The 27,266-nt window shown below is 34.3% G+C and overlaps 1 protein-coding gene across 5 annotated transcripts in view; it reads left to right on the forward strand.

Moving 5' to 3' along the window:
• The window catches only part of USP34 (ubiquitin specific peptidase 34), a 224,651-nt gene that overhangs the window by 131,263 nt on the left and 66,122 nt on the right, over positions 1-27,266 (forward strand). For 4 of the 5 annotated variants that reach the window (XR_006343487.1, XM_043917700.1, XM_043917703.1 and 1 more), the window contains 13 exons: positions 470-596; positions 693-840; positions 7,809-7,909; positions 8,121-8,330; positions 12,356-12,481; positions 13,371-13,493; positions 13,614-13,697; positions 14,209-14,295; positions 20,596-20,796; positions 23,892-23,974; positions 25,285-25,325; positions 25,485-25,609; positions 26,613-26,765. Coding sequence is in view for 4 of the 5 variants with exons in the window: in XM_043917700.1 (XP_043773635.1) it covers positions 470-596; positions 693-840; positions 7,809-7,909; positions 8,121-8,330; positions 12,356-12,481; positions 13,371-13,493; positions 13,614-13,697; positions 14,209-14,295; positions 20,596-20,796; positions 23,892-23,974; positions 25,285-25,325; positions 25,485-25,609; positions 26,613-26,765 (1,609 nt within the window). In the remaining variant the exon portion in view is untranslated. The remainder of the gene's footprint in view (positions 1-469; positions 597-692; positions 841-7,808; positions 7,910-8,120; positions 8,331-12,355; positions 12,482-13,370; positions 13,494-13,613; positions 13,698-14,208; positions 14,296-20,595; positions 20,797-23,891; positions 23,975-25,284; positions 25,326-25,484; positions 25,610-26,612; positions 26,766-27,266) is intronic. The other variant, XM_043917702.1, reaches the window with a different exon arrangement.

A 27,266-nucleotide genomic window follows, 5' to 3' on the forward strand; every position in this document is an offset into this window, starting at 1 on the left:
TTGTTAGGCTGGTTTACATATATTTACTGCAATACAGTTCTTTCTTTGAAAAATCTTTCCTAATATCTTTTTTCTTCCTTTGAAAATAGGATTGACAGCTTGCCATTTGACTTACCAAGATTAATTTATCTCTTTAAATTCCTCCTGTCTCTGCTACTCCCCAGTCCTCCCTCCGTCTTGTTAAAAGTACACAAAGAAACTCCATAATATTCTTAATGGGCCTTTTCTTTCTTTTTTTTTTGGGTAATTTTTCTTGGAAACTAATTATTAAGGCACTCTGAACTATATTTACACATTTGAGTTTGATTCAGTGTCATGAATCCAAACTTTAAAATTTAATGTTGTAGGGTAAATTGTAATGTATTGGACCCTTTTGTGGGCTCTTTCATTTTGTAAAATAGCAAAAACTTCTGTAGCATTAAAATAGTTTAAAATGATACCCTTCCTGTATGTGGTTTTTGTGTTTTAGGTTTGCATATCATCTCAGACAATGGCAAATTGAAGGCACGGGTATTAGTAGTCATTTGAAAGCACTGAGTGACAAACAGTCCCTGCCGCTAAGGGTTGTGTGCCAGCCAGCTGGACTTCCTGACAAGGTAGTTACATAGTTTCAGTTTCCAAGTTAATAACATTTCCCAGTTCAAATATATGTTCTTTTTGTATTTTTAAATTGGTTGCATCTCATATTTCAGATGACTATTGAAATGTATCCTAGTGACCAGGTAGCAGATCTTAGGGCTGAAGTAACTCATTGGTATGAAAATTTACAGAAAGAACAAATAAGTCAACAAGCTCAGCTTCAGGAGTTTGGTCAAAGCAGCCGAAAGGGAGAGTTTCCCGGTAAGTCCATCAGTTCAAATTTTTCTGTTTTCTAGGTTCTATCATACATTGACTTCAAACCTTTACTTGTTTAAATAAAGACTACGAGCCATGTTCATGACTCCTCCCCTCCCACCCTTGGTATGGTGCCATCAATTCCTAGGCAAGAGTTAGTAGTTCTCTTTTTCCTTTTTCTTTAAGATGTTATTTCCAAACACTTGTACTCATTTTTCTCAAAAAAAAAAAAAAAAATCTCCTTTTGTACATTATTTGATAAACAGTGTGGGAATTAATAAGTTTGTGTCCATACACTACCTAGAACCCAACTTTGAAAGTGAAAGTGTTAGTCGCTTTAAGTCGTGTCTGACTCTTGGCAACTCTGTGGACTGTAGCCCTTCAGGCTCCTCTGTCCTTGGGATTTCCCAGGCAAGAATACTGGAGTGGGTTACTTCTCTAAGTACCCAGTCTTACTCAGTAGTTTTTTGTTTTTTGTGTTTTTTTTGCTATTTTGACATATTTTTTGAAGCATATGAAAACAATACATCATTGAATTCCCACCTATGCATCTCCCCTTCCCTCCAAAATAGTATCATATTAAGGAATTTTCATGTGGGCCTGAAAGGTATATTTGATTACTCCCTTTTAGTGTCTTTACATAGCACATAAAATAGGGGCTATTCAGAGGAGCAACCAGAAAAACTGCTACATTTTACTTACAGGTTAAAGGTCTGAATTATAACAGGCTAAATATATATTTTAAAATGCTTACCTGGTAATGTCACTTTGATTGATAACATTAGCAGAAAAAAATCTTAAAGTTTTAAAAGCTTCTTTTTAAGACTTTTAACTTGCCTGTGTGCAGAGTGATAATTCTTTGGTATCTTTTAGTAAGGAGCCAACAGTTTTAGTACACTGTGCTTAAGATGAAAGCACATGTACATTTAAAATATATCAGATCCAAAAGCCTGCATATAAATATGGATCTGCACGGTTCAAACCTATGTTGTTCAGAGGTCAGCTATGTAGTTAAAACACAAGTATAGTAGCATTCAGTTTATACTCTTCTATATCTTGTTCATTGTGCTTATTAGAGAACATTCCATATAGTTAAATATAGAAAGTTACATCATTCATTTTAAGATCAATATTGTCTGTAGTATGGTGGTACCATGATTTATTTTACCTGTTCTCTATTAAGGGATATTTAAGCAGTTTCCCTTCTTTTGATTTTATAATGTTGTGCTATGACTATGACTACAAAGTCACTCAGTCGTGTCTGACTCTTCGTGACCCCATGGACTACATAGCCCACCAGGCTCCTCTGTCCATGGAATTTTCTAGGCAAGAATACTAGAGTGGGTTGCCATTCCCTTCTTCAGGGGATTTTCCTGATCGACAGATCAAACCTGTGTCCTGCATCGTTTATTGTCTTGTCTTTCCTTCTAGAATACAAGCCCAACAAGGGCATCGACTTTGTATTTTTCTTGTTCACTGTTATACAGAGTATCCTTAATACATACATTATCTGACAGGAGTTGGCTAAATACCTAGTTATGGAGTTTTCAGATCAAAAAGTATATTTTTGTTACATTGCAATATATATAAAGAGAATATGAAATGAGTCATAATAAAATGAACCACCAATGCACCTACCACCCAGAATAAGGACTGGAACATTATTAGAAGCTAGTTGTTTGTCCCTCCCTGATATCATTGTTTCCTCTTCCTCTTAACACTATCTTGATTTTTTTTTTTTAATATTCTTTATAGTTTTACCTCCAATATATCTATTCCTAAAGGATGTATTTAGTTCTGTGAAACAAAAGCACAGAGAAACTTGATGGATTAAGGAAAAAGGGAGTATGGTCCTGTTAGGCAAAGGGTCACCGAAGAATGCAAGCTAAAGAAGGTATACTTTCATCTCTTTAGTAAGAAGTGAAAGTATTAGTCACTCAGTCGTGTCTGACTCTTTGCAACCCCATGGACTGAAGCCTGCCAGGCTTCTCTGTCCATGGAATTCTCCAGGCAAGAATACTGGAGTGGGTAGCCATTCCCTTCTCTAGGGGATCTTTCCAACCCAGGAATTGAATCCAGATCTCCTGAATTGCAGGCAGATTCTTCACTGTCTGGAGCCACCAGGGAACCCCAAAAGATGTGTATAAAGCCTCATTGAAGGTTCAGTGGGAAAGTTCTCATGGTTAGGTCTTGGCACAGTGAAGACATATCTTAGAGCTATGAGGTTGACAAGATGCTGAAATACTCAACAGAATAGGCTTTTCTTTTTCTGATCTTTTCATTCAAAATGAAATTTCTTCTCTGAGATGATAGGACTTGAAGGTGAGAGTAGAAACTTGATAGTCTGGGTAGAGATCAAGATCCTGGGCCCATTTCACTTTTGCATTCCTTCCTTAGAGATGGTATTGTGAAGATAGCAGAGATTTTGGTCTCTTGGCCCTCAGGAATACGTTTTTCTAGTCACACTGATCCTATCGATTGTTTTCCACATGTGACTCCCAGTAGTTGGCTTTCCTTTATCATCTTCCTTGTAATTCTTTGTCTTTCTCATGTGTTGACTATTCTGTTTTCAATATCCCATACCTTCCTTATTGGTTCACTTTTTTTTTATTTGACTGGAATGTAGTGCAAATTGTCCAGTAATTTCTTGAGAGATTCTTTGAATGATAAAAAATATATTTCTGATACTTGGTAATTTGGCTGAGTATAGAATTCTAGGTCAGAAATAATCTTGTTTCAGAATTTTAGAGGTATTAATGAACTTCGTGGTTCTGTTGCTGTTTCAAATTTTGAAGCCATTTTGATTTCTGGTAGCTTTTACACATCCTGTTAATATTTTTTCCCCGTTTCCAGAGCTTATTGAACCTTCTTGTGCCTGTTTTACAATAGTATGCCTGAGTATGGATCTATTTTCAACAACTGTAATGGGTACTTTATATTCAGAGGTCCCTTTTAGTTTGACAACTTGTATCTTTTAGTTTGGGGAAATTTTCTTTAATTACTGATTTTCTGTGTCCTATTTTATCATTTCTTTCTAGAAATTCTTTACATGTTTCATCTCTTGGACTATTTCTAATTTATTTATCTTTTCTTTCCTATGTTTCATTTCTTTGAGTCTTAGCTCTGAGATATGTTCTCAACTTTATTTTGCAGTTTTTTTGAGTTTTTTTCATTTTTGCAGTGGTGCTTTTAATATCTAACATCTTTTTTTTTTTTGGTCCTCAGGATACTCCTGTTATCTTAAAGTATTTTTTTTTGAGAATATTGATGTGTTTTGCCTTAATCATTGGATCTTTAAAAATCCAGAGTGACAGCGTGAGCATTTTAATCAGAGTGCTTAGCTAATTACCTAATTATTTTCTGTTAACCTTATCTCATCTTTTACCTTATGTATATATACTACTCTGGCATTCTTCATTCCTGTTGTGTAGATTTGAGAAATTTCCATTTATCTTTTTTCTTCTTTCTAATAAATTTCGCTTAAAAATGTTTATATTGCAGATCTAGTGATGAATTTTCTCAAGCTTTTATTGTTTGAATAAAAAGTTTGTTTTGCCTTCATTTTTGAAAGAAATTTTCACTGGATATAGATTTCTAGGTAAAGAAATTATTTCTTTTCAGAACTTTGTGAAAAATTTCCAATTATTATTTGGCTTGCAGAATTTGTAACTGAAAGTCTCTCATTTTTCTTATCTTTTATCTTTTATATACAGTATGTTCTTTCTAACTGTGCTTGGTTTTAAATATGTTTCTTTAACATTGATTTTCAGCAGTATGATTATTAATGTGCCTTGTTGTGTTTATGTAGTTTGGATTTAGTTCAGCTTCTTAGGCCTGTGTATTTGTAACATTTATCAAATTTGAAAAAGATGAGCAATTATATGTTTTTAAGAAAAATTTCCCCTTTAGTCTCACCATAATTTCTGGACCTCTGATGAAATTTAGCAGTATTCGTGCCTTATAGATCACTGAGGTGCTGTTCTTTGCATTTTTTCCTTTCCCTTTTCTTGTTCTTTTCATTCTCTTTCTACCTCTTACTTCACTCTTCTCTTTTCCTTCTTTGTCAGGTGTTGATCTTGTTCCTCTGCCAAATCAGTGTAAATAAGATTATAGATTATAATTTTGTGTCTGCTTTAGGGTTTATCTTTTTTAGATCTTGATGGTTACTGTAAGTTCATTTGATTGCCAGCTTGCAAACCTGTATTATCTATTCCCTTTTTTCTCTGTCAGATAGTTGTAGAATTGTAAAAATTTACTTCATTGCAGTTCCAGAGGCTAAAAAGTAGATGAGTGTTGTTTAACATAGCATCATAACCTAAGAATTTTTAATATTTCCTTTTCTTGTTCCTTCCTTGTTTGTTGTTTCCAATTCGTTGCATTAAGATGTTGAATTTTTAAAAGATAGCAACTTTTTTCAGAACTGTTAAGGAATAAGCAATTAGGTTAAAAATCCTCTCAAAAGTAGTGGAAGATAGAAAGCTGCTCAGTTAACTCTAAAAACCAATTTACCAATTATAATTAAAGGGAGTACACAATGTATAAGCCTAACTCATATATCAGGTAGAAACCTGAATCCTAAATAAAGTACTAGCCATCTTAGTTGTATTTTGGAGCAAAGTCATGCATGCTTAGGGTATTTAGAAGGAAACAGGAAGCAAGTCAACTCTATATTGTCTTACAAATCCAACACAACTAAGGATATTTTATCAACTGTTGTAAAAAGATCGTTACAGATTGTATTAGAATATCTCAATAACATGGAAATTTAATAAAAATCTACCAAAGTATTGAAGGTTTAGTATAGAATTTCTGTTCCATGTAGTAGCTCAGGTTTTTCTTGAGGATTTACTTTCTGCTGAATAACTGATTTAGATAAAACAGTATCAGAAGAAGGAACTCAGTGATAGTTTGCGGGTAATATAATGATGAATAGGAAGCCTGAGAGATATCAAGTACTTTGTAACAATTTTTTAAAACATTATTAAGGTACTGGTTTTTTTTTTTTTTTTTTTTGGTCATGTGGCTTTTTTTTTTTTTTTTTTGTCATGTGGCTTGTGGAATCTCCCCAAACAGAAATTGAACCCAGGGCCACAGCAGTGAAAGCGCTGGATGCTAGCCACTAGACTGCTAGGAAAGTCCTTAGTGGGTACTCTTCATTACTGTGTTTGTGTAATATATGAGAATAATACTTTGCGAGATATATGAATGAACACCTGAATAAGTGGTTATACCTAGCATTTCTGTGTACAAAATATGGTAGAGATGCCAAATTAATTTCTTTCTTAATATATTTTACCAAAATGAATGAAGTTTTACTTTAAATAGGATGAAACTACTCCGAATAGTAAACTGTGTGAAGAAACAAAACAATACCTATTATAAGTTCTGAGAGGTTAAAAGGATAATAGATGAATTTTAATATTAGCTAATATACATTTAAAAACTACAACATTATGATCTCTTGAAGAGTTGTGAAGTAAATCACAATAGGTAACAAAGAAATAGTCTTCAGGCAGAAAGAAAAACCCTGTTTCTTTCTAATAATCATGATGAATTTAAAGTCTTTTTTTACACACACGTGTGTGTACACACACCCAATAAACTACAGGAATATTCAGAAGATACAGGGTTGAATATTCATCAAACCACTGGGAGGACCAAGGTTTCTAGGTTTAGAAATGGCAAGAAGGATAAGAATCATAGATTTAGCTCCACAACAATTAGCAATTTTGTTGCACAGCAGTTATACTTAAGGAAAATAATTGAAATGGATCTTACTAGAGGAACCCGTTTTCCTCACCAGAAATATTTTCTGATAGAATTTTTTTGAGTGGAGGGAAAATGTGTTTTTAAAATGTTGTATGTCATTATGGAAAGCAGTAGTCCTGCTTCACTCATTACTGAAAGTAGTTGTTTTTGTGCATATCCAATGGAATCTTCCTACATTAAGTTAATAAAATTTAACAATACTTAAGTTTATTCATCAGCTATTTCATCATTTTACTTAATTTTCTTCTATCAAGCATTTTCTTTAAATTTCTCTCATGGATTAAACAGTAATTTGAATACCTGCTGTTCTAATGTTGGGAATACATACCTGCTTGTGGAACTGTTTTTTTTTTTTAATGAGAGACAACTTTAATATCATATCAGATACTAATAAGTGCTATGAAGAATGATAAAGCAGAGTAAGGGGTTAAGAGTGAGATGCAGCTCTTTAGATTTAGGATGAAGGCCTTTTAGAGCTCACATTTGGTGAAAAACTTGAATTATGGAAATGATCCATATGAATTTCTGGGGTGGAGCATCTTAGACCTGAGATGGGAACATACCAGTGCTTTAAAGAAAGAACATGCTTGGGCAACTAAAGCATATTTTGGTACGGATGATGGTGGGAAGTGAAGATGTAGGCAGCAAAGAGGACTTATGCATTCTAGAAATGAATTGCCTCAATCTATTGAGGTCATTGAATTTACTGTAATGTAGAATGTTGTAGCTCATCTTTTTTCATTTCATGCCAGAACTTTATACTGTCCTGTATTCTATTTTATGTTGTTTTGATGGGTAATAATCGTGAAGAGAGAACTGGATCATTTTAAATACATGTTGATTACTTGTGAACTAAAGCATTAATGAATCTGAGTCTCACGTATTGCTGAGGGGAAATGCTGTAGGTTCTCAGAGAGCTCTGTAGTGTTTTTTTTTAATTGTAAATTTTTCATATTATTAAGCAAGCAGAAATTGATTAATTAGACTGGTGCTAAAGGAGGATTTTCTTAGAATTTCTAACTGTCTAAGGCTAACCTCGGACAAGCAAATTATGCAGGAAGCATGCTTAGTGCCATTTCCACTTTGCTCGAGAATTATATTTAAGCTTAATGTCCAGTGGAATTAATTGCTATAACCATGTATTCATGTTGGCAGATAAATTAACTCTTACAAAAAGTTGACTTTCATTTTCTGCTATTTTTAAGGAGGCCTTATGGGACCTGTCAGGATGATTTCTTCTGGACATGAATTAACAACAGATTATGATGAAAAAGCACTTCATGAGCTTGGTTTTAAGGATATGCAGGTAAACATAAATGTGGTTTGAGTTTTAATCATCTTTTGACTTACAGTCAGGAGTTGTTTAGTTGAGGTATAGTACAAAATCCGTTCTTAACTGCTTTTGTTAAAATTGTAAGGGGAGTTATTTTCTACATCACAGATTTATTAAACCAAAAACTTACATGTCTAACTATATGTTGATTTCCCCCCCTCCCCTGTTGCTCCTGTTTTTATAGATGGTATTCGTGTCTTTGGGTGCACCACGGAGAGAACGGAAAGGGGAAGGTGTTCAGCTGCCAGCATCTTGCCTACCACCCCCTCAAAAGGACAACATTCCAATGCTTTTGCTCTTACAAGAACCTCATTTAACTACTCTTTTTGATTTATTAGAGATGCTTGCATCATTTAAACCACCCTCAGGAAAAATGGCAGTCGAAGATAGTGAGGTGACTATATCATTTTATTTTCACAAAGTCTTGTTTTGTCTTTGTTGAGTGGAAAATAATTTTCTCAGTAATCTCTTAAATATCAATAAAACCAAGGAATCCATTTATTGATTCATTACGTATTTAAGTGCCTAATATCCCAGGCATGCTGTTTTAAGTACTATTATACAAGGATAAAAATAGACACAGTTTCAGCCTTCATTGAATCCAGTGGGGAAAATGGATAATTGCCATGCCTAACAGTTTCAAGTAAACTAACAGATAAACAGTTTTAGGTAGACATAGTTGCCATGACTTGACATTAAGAGACTGGTGATAGACAAAGACCCATGAAATTAAAAGATGGCTTGCTCCTTGGAAGAAAAGCTATGACAAACTAGTTAGCACATTAAAAAGCAGAGACATCACTTTGCCAACAAAGGTCCATATAGTCAAAGTTACAGTTTTTTCAGTAGTCATGTATGGATGTGAGAGTTGGACCATAAAGAAAGCTGAGCACTGAAGACTTCCTGCTTTCGAACTGTGGTGCTGGAGAAGAGTCTTGAGAGTCCCTCAGACAGCAAGGAGATCAAACCAGTTAATCCTAAAGGAAATGAACCCTGAATATTCATTGGAAGGACTGATGTTGAAGCTCTGGTACTTTGGCCACCTGATGTGAAGAGCTGACTGACTGGCAAAGACCCTGATGCTGGGAAAGACTGAGGGCAGGAGGAGAAGGGGGCAACTGAGGATGAGGTGGTTGGATGACATCACTGCCTCAATGGACATGAGTTTTGGCAGACTCTGGAAGATTGTGGAGGACGGGGAAGCCTGGTGTGCTGCAGCCCACGGGGTCGCAAAAAGTCTGACATGACTGAGCAACTGAACAACAACAACATTTATATATTATTAATGTTTGGTCAAGGAAGGTTTCTCTGAGGGAGACCGTATAAACCTCAGCTTTCAAGATGAAAAGGAGGCTACTCAATGAAGAGAATGGAATAACTTGGATAGAGTAGACTGATTCCTGAAGTCCTTGATAATAAGAAGGAGTTAGTCAGGTCTGGGAATTGTTTGGGAGCTAGTAAGTAGAGTGAGGAGGGTAGTGGCAGAGTGAAATGAGGGAAATGAAATGGAAAGGTAAACAGCCAAGCTGGCCATTGCAAGCTGTTTCCAGTTCACTGAAAATGGACAGCATTGGAATGGCGTTTTGTTTTGTTTTCAAATTTTATTAATTATCTATATTTATTTATTTAGAGTCTTTGTTGGTGAGCATGGGCTTTCTCTAGTTGCAGCAAGCAGCTGGGCTGGTCCCTAGTTACAGTGCATGGGCTTCTCATTTCAGTGACTTCTCTTTTTGTGCAGCTTGGGCTCTAGGGCCCTTGGGCTTCAGTAGTTTTGATACACAGGCTTAGTTGCCCTGAGGCATGTGGAATCTTCCCGAACCAGGGATGGAACCCATGTCCCTTGCATTGGCAGGAGGATTGTTAATCCCTGGCCCACCAGGGAAGTCCACCATTGAAGTATTTTAAGCAGAGGGAGAGACATATATCTTAATTTTCCTTAAAGGTAATAGATTTGTTTGACAGGGATAGAAAAACAATAAGGAACCTCACGTACTAGCATGGAAATAGTACATGGAGGAAGAATTGACTTTATTTGGGTAGAAACCAAGACAATACTGTAAAGCAATTATCCTTCAATTAAAAATAAATAATTAAAAAAATTTGACTTTAAATACCATCTTTTTAGTGATAACTCTCAAACTCACTTCTCCAGACCAAACCTGTTCTCTGAGTTCCAAACTTAAACATTCAGTTGCTTACTTAACACTTCCACTTAATGTCCCACAGGCATCTGGGTGAAATGGAATCCACCCAGTTCCTCAAGTCAGAAACCTGGACTCCATTCTTCTCTTCTTCTTCCTGAACCCAAGTCTATCCCTCCTCCTGATCCTGTCTGCCACACCTGATGTTTTGACCTGTTGTCCTCTTAATTTATTTTCACTGCCACCATTCTATTTCAGGGGACCATCTTTCTTGGAAGAATCATCATTTTGAGATTGGCAGATAAAATAGTGGTGCCTTTATGACTTTTCTATGTTAGGCTAACAGAGTTCTTTCCTGAGAATGTTAAGTGGCTTCTTTCTACATTTCCAGGATGTATTTGCTTATGAATTATCAAATTGAGTCATCTGTTCCCCATAATCTGGTTTCTCTTGTGGTGGCACACTCTTAAATTCCCAAGAAATCCCCTTTTTATTCAAGCAAAATAATCTTGATAATAATAGATGTCCATAAACCTTCATTTCCTTACCTTTAAATTGTATGCCATATTTAATGACCTTTTACTTCCTGTCAGTGTTGTATGGCTAGTTTAAAAGTAAAAGATGATTATAAGAACTTCCTGCTTTTTTGAGAAGGGTGCTAGTAATCTATAAAGTGTGTTACGGGAGCATAACATAAGGAGGAAACAAAAATTTGAAAAACTGGGAGCATGATTATAATGTAATTCAAATATAAGGACAGAAAGACAGATTGTAACCCATACTACAAAAGACCTTAAGAGGTTTTTATTTATATTAAAATGGATTGTTATTATCATGGAAGCTTTTAAAGCAACAAAAAGTCACAAAGTTTAGATGTTAGTTTGGAAGATTATGTTAAGAGAAAACCAGAGGTAGGCGACCAGTTAGTGGCCCGTTGTAATTGACGATGTGAGGCCTAAACCAGAGAGAAAGCATTCACTTTTGGACAGATAAGTTATTGAACACCGTGACCAGTGTGCAGCTGATGGTGTGGGGTTTCTTTGATGCACTAGATCGGTTCAGTTTTGAAGAGGATTACCAAAAACAGTGGATTTTTACTATGTATGACGTTGTGTGGCCTTCTAGTCACAACGTAGATCATAGTCATGTACACTTGGGGAGTATTTTCCCCCTCTAGATCATGTGTTGCAGAGTTTAGTCCCTTCCTTTTTTCCCTCCCTCTCCCCTTCCTTCTCTTTTTCAAACTGAGTGTTTAAAAGGAATGAATTCTAAATTACTGAAGAACTGTCAGTGCCTTGCCTTCAACTAAACTAACAGTATTAACTTGGGTTGCTTCTCTTTTTCATTAGGTCTGTGTAAAGCAAAGTTTACCTTGAAATTCCATCTCTAAAATTCTCTTACCTTCAAAGTACATTAGCTTTATACCATTATACAGAAAGAACTGAATTATTTTTTTGTAGATGTGTAAGGGTATTCCTTTGGCGTGTGTTAGGCTAGGTGAATACCTCAAAATCATTATGTGACAGCAGCTAATAGTAGAATAATGAGTACAAACTCATACTCTGGAAAATTCCAGAACTGTACATTTTAGCTTTCATTGTTTGTTTACCTCCTAGGGTTGTTCTTTAATTAAAAAACAAAACACAAAACCCCCAAAACTTGCCTATTACATTGTTGTTTTTGTTCAGTAGCTGAGTCGTGTCCGACTCTTTTTTTTCTTAATACTTTCTGTAATATTGTTTAGCTTACTGTTATCTCAGTATCTTAGAGAATTCAAATTTAACAAGTGATAATGGGAAAAAAGTAGGTTTTTAAAAGTGTTTGCTTTTCTTTTATCTCTGCTTATCTGCGATTGAAATATAAAGTATGGATTAGGAAAATAAGAGAAACAGGTGTACTCTTTCCCCAAATTAAATATTAACCAGCATTTTATCATTCTTGGAATAGTGGCCTGCAAAGAGGAGATAGGTGATAGTCTGATTGAAATTTACTTGGATGACTTCATAAAACATTTTCACTTCTGTTTGAAAAGTTTTTCTGAGGAAAGTGGCCAGAGTTGCAGGTCACTTTTTCCTAGAAAAGTGTTCAGTAGAAGCAAGTTGAAAAACCACTGCTTTGACATAACTAACTTTACTGTGTAACAAATGGTTTATTCTCAGTTTAAAGTAAGATTTTAATATATTATAAAACTTGATAGTGATTCGATGCAGATCGAAATTAAGTTTAGATTTAACAAAAACTGATCTGTTTTGATAAGCAGTTGTTCTTATTTTTGTAGAGCTTAAGATGTGAAGAACTTCATCTTCACGCAGAAAACCTTTCCAGGCGTGTATGGGAGCTACTGATGCTTCTTCCTACATGTCCTAACATGTTGATGGCATTCCAGAATATCTCAGATGAACAGGTAAATTCACAAAATATTTTTACTTCCCTGGAGGATGATACCAGTTTACATTTCTACTGGTAGTATATGAGATTGGTTATTAGCCTGTAACCTCAGTAAAATTTTGCCCATTTAATAGGTTAAAAAGTGCCACTTCATTTTAATGTTCATATATTTAATTATTAGTGAGCTTGAGTAATATGGGCTTAGTACAAGGCAAGGATGGTCTCTAAAATTATCTCTGTAAACAGTAAATTTGCCTTTATATTAGTGTTTTTTCATATTATTGTATGTTCTGAATATTGCTTTGTTTTTGACAACAAAGAATAATGTTTAGAGAAAATACATATGGTTTAATGATATTTGTATCAGTGCTTGTTTTGGCTGCTTATACACGGCACTGGTAGAAATAGAGAAAAAGGGAGGCAAAGAAATTTAATATACATTAATATTTCCAGAGGCATGACCTTACATGTATTAAGTATCAAATATCTTTGTAAAGATGTCTGTTAAAATTAAAGATTATTTTTAAAAGTTATATATATAATAAGGGGTTACTTAGTGGAGTACCAAAAGAACACCTATTAAACTAACGGAAAGACAATGTCCTAATGTTATACTAATGGTTATCTATGATTTGGGATGTTGTTAGGTGATTTTTCAAGACTCTGTATTTTGAATGCAAGTTTGTGTATTTGTATATGACTTTTTAAATGGGTAGGTGTCACAAAATGTTAAATACACACTGTACTACTGTATCCTTAAAAGTTGACACATTCAGTTAAGCTGTGTGTTTTTCATTCAGAAGATGGTGAATTACCTCAACTGCTTTGGAGGATAACATATATTTTTTTCCTATGCTGCTATTACATACATTTGAGAAACCTGTATTTTTCTTTCTTAATTTAAGAGTAATGATGGACTTAATTGGAAAGAACTGCTCAAAATTAAAAGTGCTCACAAGCTGTTATATGCCCTGGAAATTATTGAAGCACTGGGAAAACCTAACCGAAGAATAAGGAGAGAGTCAACGGTGATTGCATTTCCATTATCATCATCAAATGTTTGTTTTCTCTCTGGAGCAAAATTCCAGAGTACATTATCTTTTAATCCTCCTGCCACCCTTCCTTATTTATTTTTGCCATTCCCACAGGGAAGTTATAGTGATCTTTATCCAGATTCAGATGATTCAAGTGAGGATCAAGTGGAAAACAGTAAAAATTCCTGGAGTTGCAAGGTTTGATTATACATGTTTTGCAGTGTCTTGGTAAAAATAATTGATCTCATGTACCAAAAGTAGGTACCTTAATTATTGTTTTAAAGTAACGTACCATTTAAATAAAGCATGATTTTTAAATTATGTATTACTTTAATCACATTAATTAAACAGATTATTTAAGGCCCTGGTGCTTCTGTTTTTAGCACTTATTTTTTTCCTTCATTAGAATACTGTGTTAGGACATCCCAGTGCCTGAAATTAAATGGTTAATGGAATACAAAGATATGTATATAGATTTTTGTAAGAATCTTTTCAAAAAATTCTTGAAAATCAGCTGGCTGTTCTTACTTTACTGTATACAAGTTATATTGGTTATTTAAGCCAAAGAATAATTTCCTAAATGAAAGATACGTAGTATTTTACTTACACACACAGACATACACACACATCCAGTCACTGAATCAAAAAGCAGATTTTACTGCATTATATAGCTGCTTTCCTCTTACTATACTCTCGCAATTGCTTACAGTTTGTTGCTGCTGGAGGACTTCAACAGTTGTTAGAAATTTTTAATTCTGGAATTCTAGAGCCAAAAGAGCAGGAATCCTGGACTGTGGTAAGTGAAAATTCACCCTTTGAACCAGTTACAGTAGCTGATTGCCACTTCCATAAGCCAAATCCATGAGCCACTTGCAAGTGTAACTTTTGCTGCAAACTTTATTGTAGTAAAGGAGTGTGGTATACAGTAGAAATAAATTTAAGGAAAAACAAGGAATCTGGTGAGCTAATTATGAGTAAGAGTTCTCAGTGTCAACTCTATAAATTTTAAGTGCTAATATTAACGGTGCTGAACTATAATTCATGAACATTTTTTCATTAACTTGGTAAGTTAAATATTAATGTTTATATAGTCTTAAAATTTGGGATGCTTTTTAAGAAACTTGGTTTGTCTTTAGTTTTTTGAAAATATTTTTTTTCTTTGTTTTGACCATTTTTTTCCTTTAAGCAGCAGTACTCCAAATGTATTTCCAGACCATTTGTGACTGGTCTGCAATGAAATAGGTACAGAATTTGAGAGTAAGCCTTTAGAAATTTTTATAGCAATTGGACATTGATGCAGTATTTTTTAAATAGTATTTTACAAAATTATTGATCTTTAACAAAATGGAAGCTTTAGGAAATAGTACTTATTGCTGTTAACTTGAAGAAGCACTGTCCTATAATATTAGGAAAATAAAATTGCTTACTTGTGGAATATTTTAAAATTCATAATGATGGACCAAACTGCATAATCCAGTTTTGTATGAAATGGAAAGTATGCTCGTTTCCTGACCTCCAGCAAAGCAGAATAGCATTATGAAACATTGCATTCAAAAATTAATTTCTTAGTACTTGTTTTATAGAATTATTTTAGAGTCTAGGAGTCAGATGTTCTTGATTTACTATTGAATGCTGCTGCATCCAGTATATTAAAGAAAATATACTTTTTAAGACGTGTATTGCTATCTGTTAAGATTTTGTTAATCTTACCATTGGTTTCAATACTTCTTTGCCATTTTTATTTTACATATTTTGCTACAGATATTTTCCTTCTTAGATACCTCTGCAATAGTAATTGTTGTTTTTTGACTTTTAAAACTCAAATGTCTTTTGTTGTGTTTTATTATTGTGTTTTTGTTTTCTCACTACTCTTTCAGAATTACAAGGTGCCTTTTAGTTCTCAGGCAAAGTGAGAGAATTTAAAATTTTTAATGACTAGTTACGTGTTGTTCATAGGACTTTTGCTTAAAAACTGTTCTGTGTTTGCTTTGAATAAAGTTTACAGATAATCATGTGCTAAAGATTTTCTCTGTTTTGCTTTTTAAAATTATGGATACTTTTATGAAGTATTAAGAAAAATTTACTACCATATGGCACACACTGTAGCTTGGCAACGCTTGAGGTGCTAGTTTGCCTAATACATAGATTGCTTTCAGACTGACTGAGATCCACTATTTATAATGTATCTCTCAATGTATTAAAGAATACTGTGAATAGTCTTACGATTCACAAACTAAATTTTCGTGAAGTCCAATTTTTCTATTTTTTCTTTTGTTACTTGAGTTTTTGGTATACTCTCCAAGACATCATTGCTAAATACAGTGTCATGACCCTTTGGTTTTGTGTTTTCTTTCAAGATTTTTATTGTTTTTTAGGTCTTATTCTTTGGTCTTAGATCCTTGATTCACTTTGAGTTAATTGTTGTATATGGTGTTAGGTAAAGATTCAACTTTGTTCTTTTGCATGTGGAGATGCAGGTTTTCCAGCATCTTTCCTTGAAAAGACTCCTTTTGCCACAGTGAATGTTCGTGGCATCCTCATCAAAAATCATTTAACCATATAGATGAGGGTTTATTTTTGGGCTATAAGTTCCATTCCCCCCCCCCCCCCCATTTATTTTTATTAGTTGGAGGCTAATTACTTTACGATATTGTAGTGGTTTTTGCCATACATTGACATGAATCAGTCATGGATTTACATGTGTTCCCCATCCCGATCCCCCCCTCTCTCCTCCCTCCCCATCCCATCCCTCTGGGTCTTCCCAGTGCACCAGCCCTGAGCACTTGTCTCATGCATCCAACCTGGGCTGGTGATAGGTTTCATCCTTGATAGTATACTTGTTACAATGCTGTTCTCTCAGAACATCCCACCCTCACCTTCTCCCACAGAGTCTAAAAGTCTGTTCTGTACATCTGTATCTCTTTTTCTATTTTGCATATAGGGTTATCGTTACATTCTTTTTAAATTCCATATATATGTGTTAGTATACTGTATTGGTCTTTGTCTTTCTGGCTTTCTTCATTCTGTATAATGGGCTCCAGTTTCATCCATCTCATTAGAACTGATTCAAATGAATTCTTTTTAATGGCTGAGTAATATTCCATGGTGTATATGTACCACAGCTTCCTTATCCATTCGTCTGCTGATGGGCATCTAGGTTGCTTCCATGTCCTGGCTATTATCAACAGTGCTGCGATGAACATTGGGGTACACGTGTCTCTTTCAGATCTCCATTCCTTTTTTTAAAGCTATCTTTATGCCAATACTTCACTGGTATCAGTTACTGTAGCTTTGTAGTTAAGTTTTTAAATCAGAAAGTGTGAGTCCTCTAGGTTTGTCATTTTCTTTCAAGATTGTCTGTTTGGAGTCCCTTGAGATTCCTTGTGAATTTTAGAATGAATTTTTCTGTTTCTTCAAAAATCATCATTAGGATTTTATCAGGGATTGCATTGAATCTGTAGGTCACTTTGGGTGGTATTGATATTTTAATAATAAGTCTTCCAGTCCATAAATGCAGGATATGTTTCCATTTATTTGTCTTTAATTTCTTTGAGCAACTTTTTTTAGCTTTCATTCTAGAAGTCTTTCAGCTCCTTGGTTAAGTTCCTTCCTAGGTATTTTATTCTTTTTGATGCTATTTGAAATGGAATTGTTTTCTGTCATTGCCTTTTCATATTGTTCACTGTTCATGTACAACTGAATTCTATAGTTGACTTTGTATCCTTCTGCTTTGCTGAGATAATTTATTAGTTTTAACAGCTTTTATGTGGAGTCTTTAGGGTTTTCTGCATCAGTAACAAACAGATAAATTTATTGCTTCCTTTCCAATTTTGATGCCTTTTATTTTTCTTGTGTATTGCTCAGGCCAAAACTTAACACTACAGTGTTGAATAGAAGTGGTGAAAGCAGTTGTCCTTGCATTGCTCCTGATCTTAGAAGAAAAGCTTTCAGTCTTTAACCACTGAGTATGATTTTCACTGAGTTTTTCATACATGACTTTTATTTATTATGTTGCACTAGTTTCCTTCTGCTCCTATTTCATTGAGTATTTTTATCATAAAAGGGTGTTGAATTTTGTCCAGTGCTTTTTCAGCAATAATCAAGATAATGTAGTATTTTCCTTCATTTTGTTAATATGGAGTATTTACATTGATCAGTGCTCATATGTCGAACTATCCATGCATTCTAAGAATAAATCCCAATTGGTCATCCTTTTAATATGTTGCTGAATTCTGTTTACTAATATTTTGTTGAGGACTTTTACATGAATATTCATAAAGAATGTTAGCCTGTAATTTTCTTGTAGTGTCTTTTGTCTAGCTTTGGTTATGCTTGCTTCATCAAATGAGTTACGGAGTTCCCTCTTCAGTTTTTTGGGAAAGTTTGAGGATTGGCATTCAGTTCAGTTCAGTTCAGTTTCTCAGTCATGTCCGACTCTTTGCGACCCCGTGAATCGCAGCACGCCAGGCCTTCCTGTCCATCACCAACTTCCGGAGTTTACTCAAACTCATGTCCATTGAGTTGGTGATGCCATCCAGCCATCTCAACTCCTGTCGCCCCTTCTCCTCCTGCCCCCAACCCCACCCAGCATCAGGGTCTTTTCCAGTGAGTCAACTCTTCGCATGAGGTGGCCAGAGTATTGGAGTTTCAGCTTCAGCATCAGTCCTTTCAATGAACACCCAGGACTGATCTCCTTTAGGATGGACTGGGTGGATCTCCTTGGAGTCCAAGGGACTCTCAAGAGTCTTCTCTAACACCACAGGTCAAAAGCATCAATTTTTTGGAGCTCAGCTTTCTTCACAGTCCAACTCTCACATCCATACATGACCATGGGAAAAACCATAGCCTTGACTAGATGGACCTTTGTTGGCAAAGTTATGTCTCTGCTTTTTAATATGCTATCTAGGTTGGTCATAACTTTCCTTCCAAGGAGTAAGGGTCTTTTAATTTCATGGCTGCAGTCACCATCTGCAGTGATTTTGGATCCCCAAAAAATAGTCTGACACTGTTTCCACTGTTTACCCATCTATTTGCCATGAAGTGATGGGACCAGATGCCATGATCTTAGTTTTCCTAATGTTGAGCTTTAAGCCAACTCTTTCACTCTCCTCTTTAATGAAGAGGCTTTTTAGTTCCTCTTCATTTTCTGCCATAAGGGTGGTGTTATTGATATTTCTCCCAGCAATCCTGATTCCAGCTTGTGCTTCCTCCAGCCCAGCGTTTCTCATGATGTACTCTGCATATAAGTTAAATAAGCAGGGTGACAATATACAGCCTTGATGTACTCCTTTTCCTATTTGGAACCAGTCTATTGGTCCATGTCCAGTTCTAACTGTTGCTTCCTGACCTGCATATAGGTTTCTCATTGGCATTAGTTCTTTATGTTTGTTAGAATTTACTAGTGAAGCTGTCAGGTTCAGGACTTCTCTTTTTTGGGAGATTTTTGATCACTGAATCTATCTCCTCACTAGTTATAAGTCTGTTCAGATTTTCTGTTTCTTTTTGATTGAGTCTTTATAAGTTTTGTGTTTCTAGGAATTTGTTAATTTTGTATAGCGTATTGAGTTTGGGGACATAACAGTTGTTTGTAGTACTCTTAAAATCTTTTTTATTTCTGTAGAATTAGTTGAAATGTTCCCACTTCTATTTCTGATTTTACTAATTTGGTTCTTCTTGTTTCTTAGTCCTCCTAGCTAAAGGTTTGTCAATTTTGTTCTTTTCTAAGAACCAGCTGTGATTTTCAGTGATTTTTTTTTTTTCTTTAGGTTTTTCTATTCCCTATTTTATTTATCTCTGTTTTGATTTTTATTATTTCCTTTTTGCAACTACTAGCCTTGGGTATAGTTTGTTCTTCTTTTTCTAGTTTGTTAACCTCTAAAGTTAGATTAATGAGATCCTTCTTGTTTTTTCATGTAAACATAGTTGTAAATTTCCCCATTATCATTTCATTTGGACCATGTTTTTTATCTTCTTTTGTAAAGTGTCTGTAAATATCTTGGGGATTTTTGTTTTGCTTTCTTTGGGGTTTTTGTTTTGTTTTTTTTCTCTTAGTAAAGAGCTGTAAGACTTTTTTCCTTAATGAATTTGGACAAATTTTTTTGGTCAGGTATATGTATTAAGAACATTTGCATTCAATCTGTGGTTTGTCTTTTCTTTATATTTACAGTGTCTTTTAAGCAGAGAAGTTTTCAATTTTAATCCTAGCTGAGAAATCTTTTTTCTAAGGTCACAAAGATATTCTCCTATGTGTTCTTCTATAAATTTTATAGTTACCTTTTACATTTAGATCTGTGATACATTTTGAGTTAACTTTTGTATATGTGGAATGAAGTTGAGGTTTTATTTTTCCATATGGCTATCCAATTCTTTTAGCACCCTTTGTTGTGAAGACTTTTTTTTCTTCACTGAAATTTTGTGATACTTTCTTGAAAAATCAGTTACATAGTATTGCTGTGTTTCATGGTATATTGGTATAGTTGTAACACTTAGTAGCAGTATTAGGAAAAGAAGAGAAAAAGGACCATTGAAGAGAAAGCTCTCATACATAGATGATGTTCTTATTTATTTGAAGGAATTGCTTTATTTAAAAAATTTTAATGTAGAGCTTTAACTCACTTAGGAGTTTTATTTTACATGTACATTTGTAAATGCAAATTTCCAATTGAAAGTTATCAAATTATTGAGAATAGTTTTCACTTCCAAATATTAGAGTATATGCCACTTAATGTGTAGAGACAGCTTCTAATATTTTTGCCCTTAATGCTAATTTTGTAGGTAATTTAATAATTTCGGTATTTCAGTTCATTTCAAGCAGTATTTTGTTATATCTTGTTATTATATACATTTGTGATTATTTCATGATAGAAATACAAATATCATTTTCATTTCATTGAATACACGTTCTAGTTATCTAGTGTCTATTTTTTAAGATTGGGTTGTTATTAACCGTAATACATGAACAGGAAAAATTTCATTACCTCATGGATTAAGTACTAGCTATAATTATTTTCAGTTTCTAGTCTTTAATTTCAGTTTGTATAGTGGCCATGTGAAATTAATAGAAATTAAGTAAATGACATTGTCTTCTTATCCACAGTGGCAGCTAGACTGTCTTGCTTGCTTGCTGAAGTTAATATGCCAGTTTGCAGTAGATCCATCTGATTTGGATTTAGCTTATCATGATGTCTTTGCCTGGTCTGGTATAGCAGAAAGCCATAGGAAAAGAACATGGCCTGGCAAGTCAAGAAAGGCTGCTGGTGATCATGCTAAGGGTCTTCATATACCAAGATTAACAGAGGTAAAGTAGAAACATTACCATTAAACTGTAGTAATACACTTGTCTTTTAAGAGAATTTGTTTATTTTTGTTTTTACAAAGTGAATAACACTGATATCTATGAAATGCTATCCTGGATCACCACAGTATGACCTCACAGCAGAAGTCTTGCCTTCATTTTAAATCAGTAGCAATTACGAAGGAGTAAAAGTTTTCAGTTCATCATCCAAACTGCAGAGTGAATTTTATGCCATTTTATATGTTATCTAACTGTAGGGTTGAATTCATTAGTTGGTCTCAGTAATTTTTATGCTGAATGGAGGGAGGATCCATTCAGAAAAACCAACTACACTAGGTATTCCAACAGAGTAAATTTAAGATTGAGAACTAATGTTATTCATATGTTTCAGAGTTGTTTAGTTGCTAAGTCATGTCCGATTCTTTTGTGACTCCATGGACTGTAGTCCCATCTGGGATTTTTCCCAGACAAGAATACTTGAGTGGGTTTCCATTTCCTTCTCCAGTGGATCTTCCCGACCCAGGAATTGAACCTGTGACTTCTGCATTGGCAGGTGGATTCTTTTCCACTGAGCCACCAGAGAATCCTATGTTTTGGAGGGCTATAAATTAAAAAGGGAATGTTAAGGTAATGCAGGCAATTTCACATATTTTTGAGGAATATGTGTAAAAGATTATAGTTACCAGAAGTGAGAAGCTTATAGATGGGATCTTGCTGAACTGGAGTTTAGGCCTCTGAGGAACTCATTCTGGTACTGATTCTGAAACCAGTTTCCTCATCTGGTTAAAATACTTCTGGAACAGTGTTAACAGAAAAAGCAAGAATTCCCTGGTGGTTCAGTGGTCAGAGCTCCATGCTTTCACCATCGGGGGCCCAGGTTTGATCCTTGGTCAGGAACTAAGATCCCACAAGCTGCGTGGCACAACCAAAAAAACCTCCCAAACCAAAACAAAACAAACAAAAATGAAAAAGCACGTAAGTTATCTCTTGAGTATCCCAGCTTGACAAACTTAAAAGAAAGTCAGCTGGCAGAGGAGAAATTTTGCAGCCATTGTAATGGCAGAGCCAGTTCACAGTATGGTGGGTTTGGAGCTGAACAGAAGTGGCACGAGAGCCAGCACATCCAGCAATGAAATGAAGTCTTTCTGACTGTGGGTTCTGTTGTTCATACAGTCAAGTGTGTGCCCTTCCACTGTTTCTGTCAGTGAACTGAACCGGGGGAGGTTGAAGATAAGTTTTTATTCAGTCTGTTCCTTATTTTGTAATCATTTGAGGACAGCAGCTTACCCTAATACCTGTTCAAGAACCTTCAGAGCAATGAGTTGTTACTGATAGAGAAATAAAATACATATACTCATATATGGGATTTTTAAATAATTGGCTAAAAAAATTTTGTTCAAGTACATAATTACTAAAAATACTTAGAATGTACAATTGAGGAAATTCCCTAACGGCTCAGTGATTAGGACTCTGCACTTTCACTGCTGAGCGCTCAGGTTCTGCCCCTGGTCAGGGAGCTAAGATCCCGCAAGCTGTGGTGTGGCAAAAAAGAATATACAAATGAACCTTCCCCAGAGTCACAGGTCATTTACCATGGGTTTTCTTTTTATGTGCATATTTTTTTCTATGCATATGTCACTATTACAGTTTTAGTCTAGAAAAAGCATAAATTTTTTCATTTGTTTATCATAATAATTAGAGCATAGTATGTAAATCTAAGCTATTTGAGGGGAAATTTTTGTTACTCTTTTTCTCGAGACGAAGTCATCTAATAGAAAGAAACACTAATTCTTTTACTAATTTATTGTCATGGAATATTTCATTTATTCCCCTTCAGTAGCCTTTTAGAAGTTTCAGATTCCAAATTTAACTTTCAAATTCCAGCCTAAGTATAGCTTGTCTTTTTTTTTAACTTTTAATTTTGTGTTGGATATAGCCAATCAACAATATTGTGATAGAGTCAGGAGAACTGGAAAGGGACTCAACCATACATATACATGTATCCATTCACCTCCAAACTTAAATATAGTTTTTCTTAAAGCTCTCCTTATTTAGTCAGGGACAGCTTTAGTTGCCTCTCTCTTCCATTGATCATTTGGCACATTGCATATACTTGTGCTTCATTCCTTTTTTTTTTTTTTTAATGTATTTTTCTCTGCTCTGGGTCTTTGTTGCTGCAAGGGCTTTTCTCTAGTTGTAGCGAGCAGGAGCTACTCTTCAGTTGCAGTGTGCAGGCTTGTCATTGCCGTCGCCTCCCTTGTTGTGTAGCACAGGCTGTAGGGCACGCAGGCTTCAGTAGTTGTGGCACATGGGCTCAATAGTTGCAGCTCCTAGGCTCTAGAATGTGCATTCAATAGTTGTGGCTTATGGGCTTAATTCCATGGCATGTGGGACCCTCCCAGGTCAGGGATCGAGCCTGTGTCTTCTGTATTGGCAGGCAAACTCTTCGCCTCTGAGCCACCAGGGAAGCTCCTGCACTGCTTTGTATGTTATCTGCTGCCTTGGGCTAATTTCCCCAGGATAGGAACAGTACTTTTATAGAGTTTAGTGCCCAGAATGAGTTTGGGCTTGCAGAAGAAATTTAATAATTCTTTATTAAGTTAGCAAATATTTTTTCTATTATATAGATTAAGAACTGAGAAATCCAGTATTAGAGTCATACAGCTTGAAAATAAGGAAACAAATGTTGAACCTCAGGATTTTTAATCTGGATTCAAAGCTTGGTTAACTATAGTATTTATTTCACAAGTGAAAAATGTTACTTCATCTACTGCCCCCCAGAATCACTGCATGTATAATATATAATTTTTTCTCGCTCTGTTGGGTGACATGCAGATAATCTGTGGACCAAATGGAATTTGCCTGTGTATTTTCTAAATTTGTATTATTTTCTTTTTAAAGTTGCTATTCTTACATTTGTTTATGAAAATCTGTTTTTCTAGTATTTAATACTTTTGTAGTATTCTCCAATAACCAGTTTTAGAGTATTCTTTATATTTTTATAAATAAAAATCAAAGTAATATGGAGTCTGTTTAAAATGCAGTTTTGTGCTTTAGTGTATTTACAGATTTTTTTTTTTAATGTTTTTATTTTAAAGGTATTTCTTGTTCTTGTCCAAGGAACCAGTTTGATTCAGCGACTTATGTCTGTTGCTTATACATATGATAATCTGGCTCCTAGGTATGATGTTTTTACATTATGTATGTATGTGTTTTAAAATTTTAATTTGGAAAAACTTGAAATCTAACAGATGAGGGTATTTTAGTGAACTTTCATATTATTCGTGTAGACTTGCATATTGTTACCAACGTTTTGCAAGTTTTTATAGCATTTTCTGTGGGTGTCCCTGTGCACACGTTTATTTACATGTTATCCTAAATTCTGTAAGAGTTCAGATATTATGGTCACTCACCCATAAATAGTTAGATGTATTTCCTAAGACCAAGGACAATTTCCTGACGAATATAGTGAAATACTCAAATTTTGGACTCCATTAATATTCTCTATAGCAATTTTTTCTTCATCCAGGATCACATACTGTGTAATAGTCGTATTTCTTCCATTTCCTTTAATAGGGGATATTTCTTATCCTTTCTTTCATGGAACGGACATTTTTGAGCATCCCAGGCCAGTTCTTTTATAACACCTTTCAGTTTAGGTTTTCCTGATTGTTCCTTACAGTTTAACTGATAAAAGTTAAACTTGAAATATGACCAGATCTTGATTTACAAGTTTTAACTTTTCAGTACCTTTTACTTTAACTCAGTTATATAGATTTTGAACTTTTCAAAGGCGTTTTTTATTATAACAATTTAATTATAACAAAGGTAGGTATCTAGAGATCAGTGCTTTTCTTAAGGGAAAAAAACCCAGCAATTTATTTGTAAGGTGAATACTAAAATCCTGTGTAATAGTGTTATTAAATTGAAAAGTTTTACTGTTTAGTTTTCTTTAAATTGAGGTAATACATTTTCCACTGAAGTTACTAAAAGTATCATGGGGAAAAAATAGAACTGAAGGAATATAGAATTAAATTAGTTATTTTTCTCTACTTTTCAATAATTTCCTTTTAACTATTCCCGATGAAAATTGAACTTACCCATAGAAAAAAAAGGGCATTTTATGCCAGTTTATGACTTTTTTCCTTTTAGGAGTCTTATATTTAGATTCTAAACCATTACAACCTTTCTCTTTGTAATCCATATCACTGCAGTAACCAAATTTTTAGGCACTGTGAGAGTGCACTTAAGTCAATATGGGATTCACTCATTTTATTTATTAAATATGAAGACATTTAGTGTCTGTTATAGTAAGATTTTGCCAGTGATTCGTTAAGCAAAAATGAAGACCATGGAAAAATAAATTGGTATCTTTCATAAAGATCTATAATCTTTTGGGAAAGTTAAATGATAAATATAGTAAGAAATAGAGTTATTTTTTAATTCATTGCTGAATTTAACTATTCCTGGTGGTATGTTTTTACTTTACAGAGTTTTGAAAGCTCAATCTGATCACAGGTCTAGACATGAAGGTAAGGGTTCCACAGAGTTGATTTTTAATAGATAAAGATTTGGATGGCTGGAAACATTTACATATAATACCTTTCTTTAATAACAAACATTTTGTTTTCTTTATAGTACAAGCCTTTTATAATAATTTTTATAGTAACTTTTTTCCAATTTTTCTTTAGTTTCACATTATTCTATGTGGCTCTTGGTGAGTTGGGCTCATTGCTGTTCTTTAGTGAAATCTAGCCTTGCTGATAGTGATCATTTACAAGATTGGCTAAAGAAATTGACTCTCCTTATTCCTGAGGTAAGCTAAAGATTGAAGATTAGTACTGCTCTTCATATTTTTTTCATATTATTAGCATTGATAATAAAAAGAGCTAATGGAAACAAAGAATGTGATTCCATGAATATATCCTGGAAAGTACTTATTAATCCTTTAAGATCTAGAGTATTTTGAACTATGTACACTTAAGTGTGAATGTTACTGTGTAGCATTCATATTTTTCTTTTTTCTGTAGTGTTTGTTTACAGAGTGGTTCTTTTGGGGTTTTTTTGTTTTCTGAGGGTTTAGAAAGATTTGAGCCTTTATTTTTGTAATTTATATTTTAGTGAAATTTATTTTGCTTTATCTAGTTGAGTGTATCCTTAGATGCAAGAGAGACCGACAATAAGTTATATGTATTTCCTTTTGATTTCATTGTTGACACTGAAGTCAATATAATTTTCACCGATTGTATCTTGATGTTACTCACACCATATCCTAAATGAAATAGTAGAAACACTTACTAGTACACTTAGCCACGATATTCACATCTTTTTTAGAGAACATTTTCTAGAATTATTAGCTATGATTGAATGCATATGTGTTCTTGTTCTGGCTCTGTACCAGGTAACTATTCTAACATTTGAACAAGATTCTAAAATCTGTAAAATATTTTGTTTTAAATACTTTCTAAGTTGCTTCTAGTTCTGAAAATATTTTTCTTGTTACTTAGTCATGTAAATAAATTATTATGAATATTCTCTTCTCAATCCTTTTTGTATTTATCTGTTCTTGTATTTATTTGGTTTGTTTTTATGGCCATATTTGGGAATTTCCAAAATGTTTTTACGTATTACTCTATATACTTTGGGGTACTTCATTTGATCGTGTATTATTTACATGCCTGAGTATGTGATCAGGACATTGTGTTTTAAAATGTTATTAAAGAAGCCATCTAACATGTTATTTCTGGCAACGTATCAACTTTAAGATTAATTTCTTAACACTGACTCAGATTATCTTTGGAACTTGCTTTTTCGTTTAGACTGCAGTCCGTCATGAGTCTTGCAATGGTCTTTATAAGTTATCTCTATCAGGGCTGGATGGAGGAGACTCAATCAATCGCTCTTTTCTGCTACTGGCTGCGTCAACATTGTTGAAGTTCCTTCCAGATGCTCAAGCACTCAAACCTATCAGGGTAAGATTTTCCTGTGTTCAACAGCAGTTTCTGTTTCTGCATTTTCATTTGCCCCACGTTTATCATTGTATTATTCTTGCAAGTAATTTTGAATACCTGTTTACTATTTATAGTTTTCACCAGGAGGATGATAGTTATATAGTTCTTAAAATAACAGCATTGTGACATATTGTGTCCATGTTACACTTTAAGGATAGATTCTATGTGCTTTGGTTTCAGCTCTGTGGGATCTCTCATGGGTATTCTGTTTTGGAAATAACATTCGTCCTTATAGGTTTTGAGCCTTGTGTTGATAAGTTGAATGATAGAAACATCATAAATGTAGCACTCTCTTTACTCAATCACAGTTGTTTTATCTTTGTGATACACTTTATTCATAGTTCCCATGTATGTACTAGCCTTGTAAGCCCCTTCTCCCACATAATAAATTCAGGGCCCATTAATAAATAAATTGTACTAATCTCAGAAATATGATGCATTGTAGGATTTTTCTTCTCCATA

The sequence above is a fragment of the Cervus elaphus genome, chromosome 11, assembly GCF_910594005.1.
Source record: "Cervus elaphus chromosome 11, mCerEla1.1, whole genome shotgun sequence".
NCBI classification, from domain to species: Eukaryota; Metazoa; Chordata; class Mammalia; order Artiodactyla; family Cervidae; genus Cervus; species Cervus elaphus.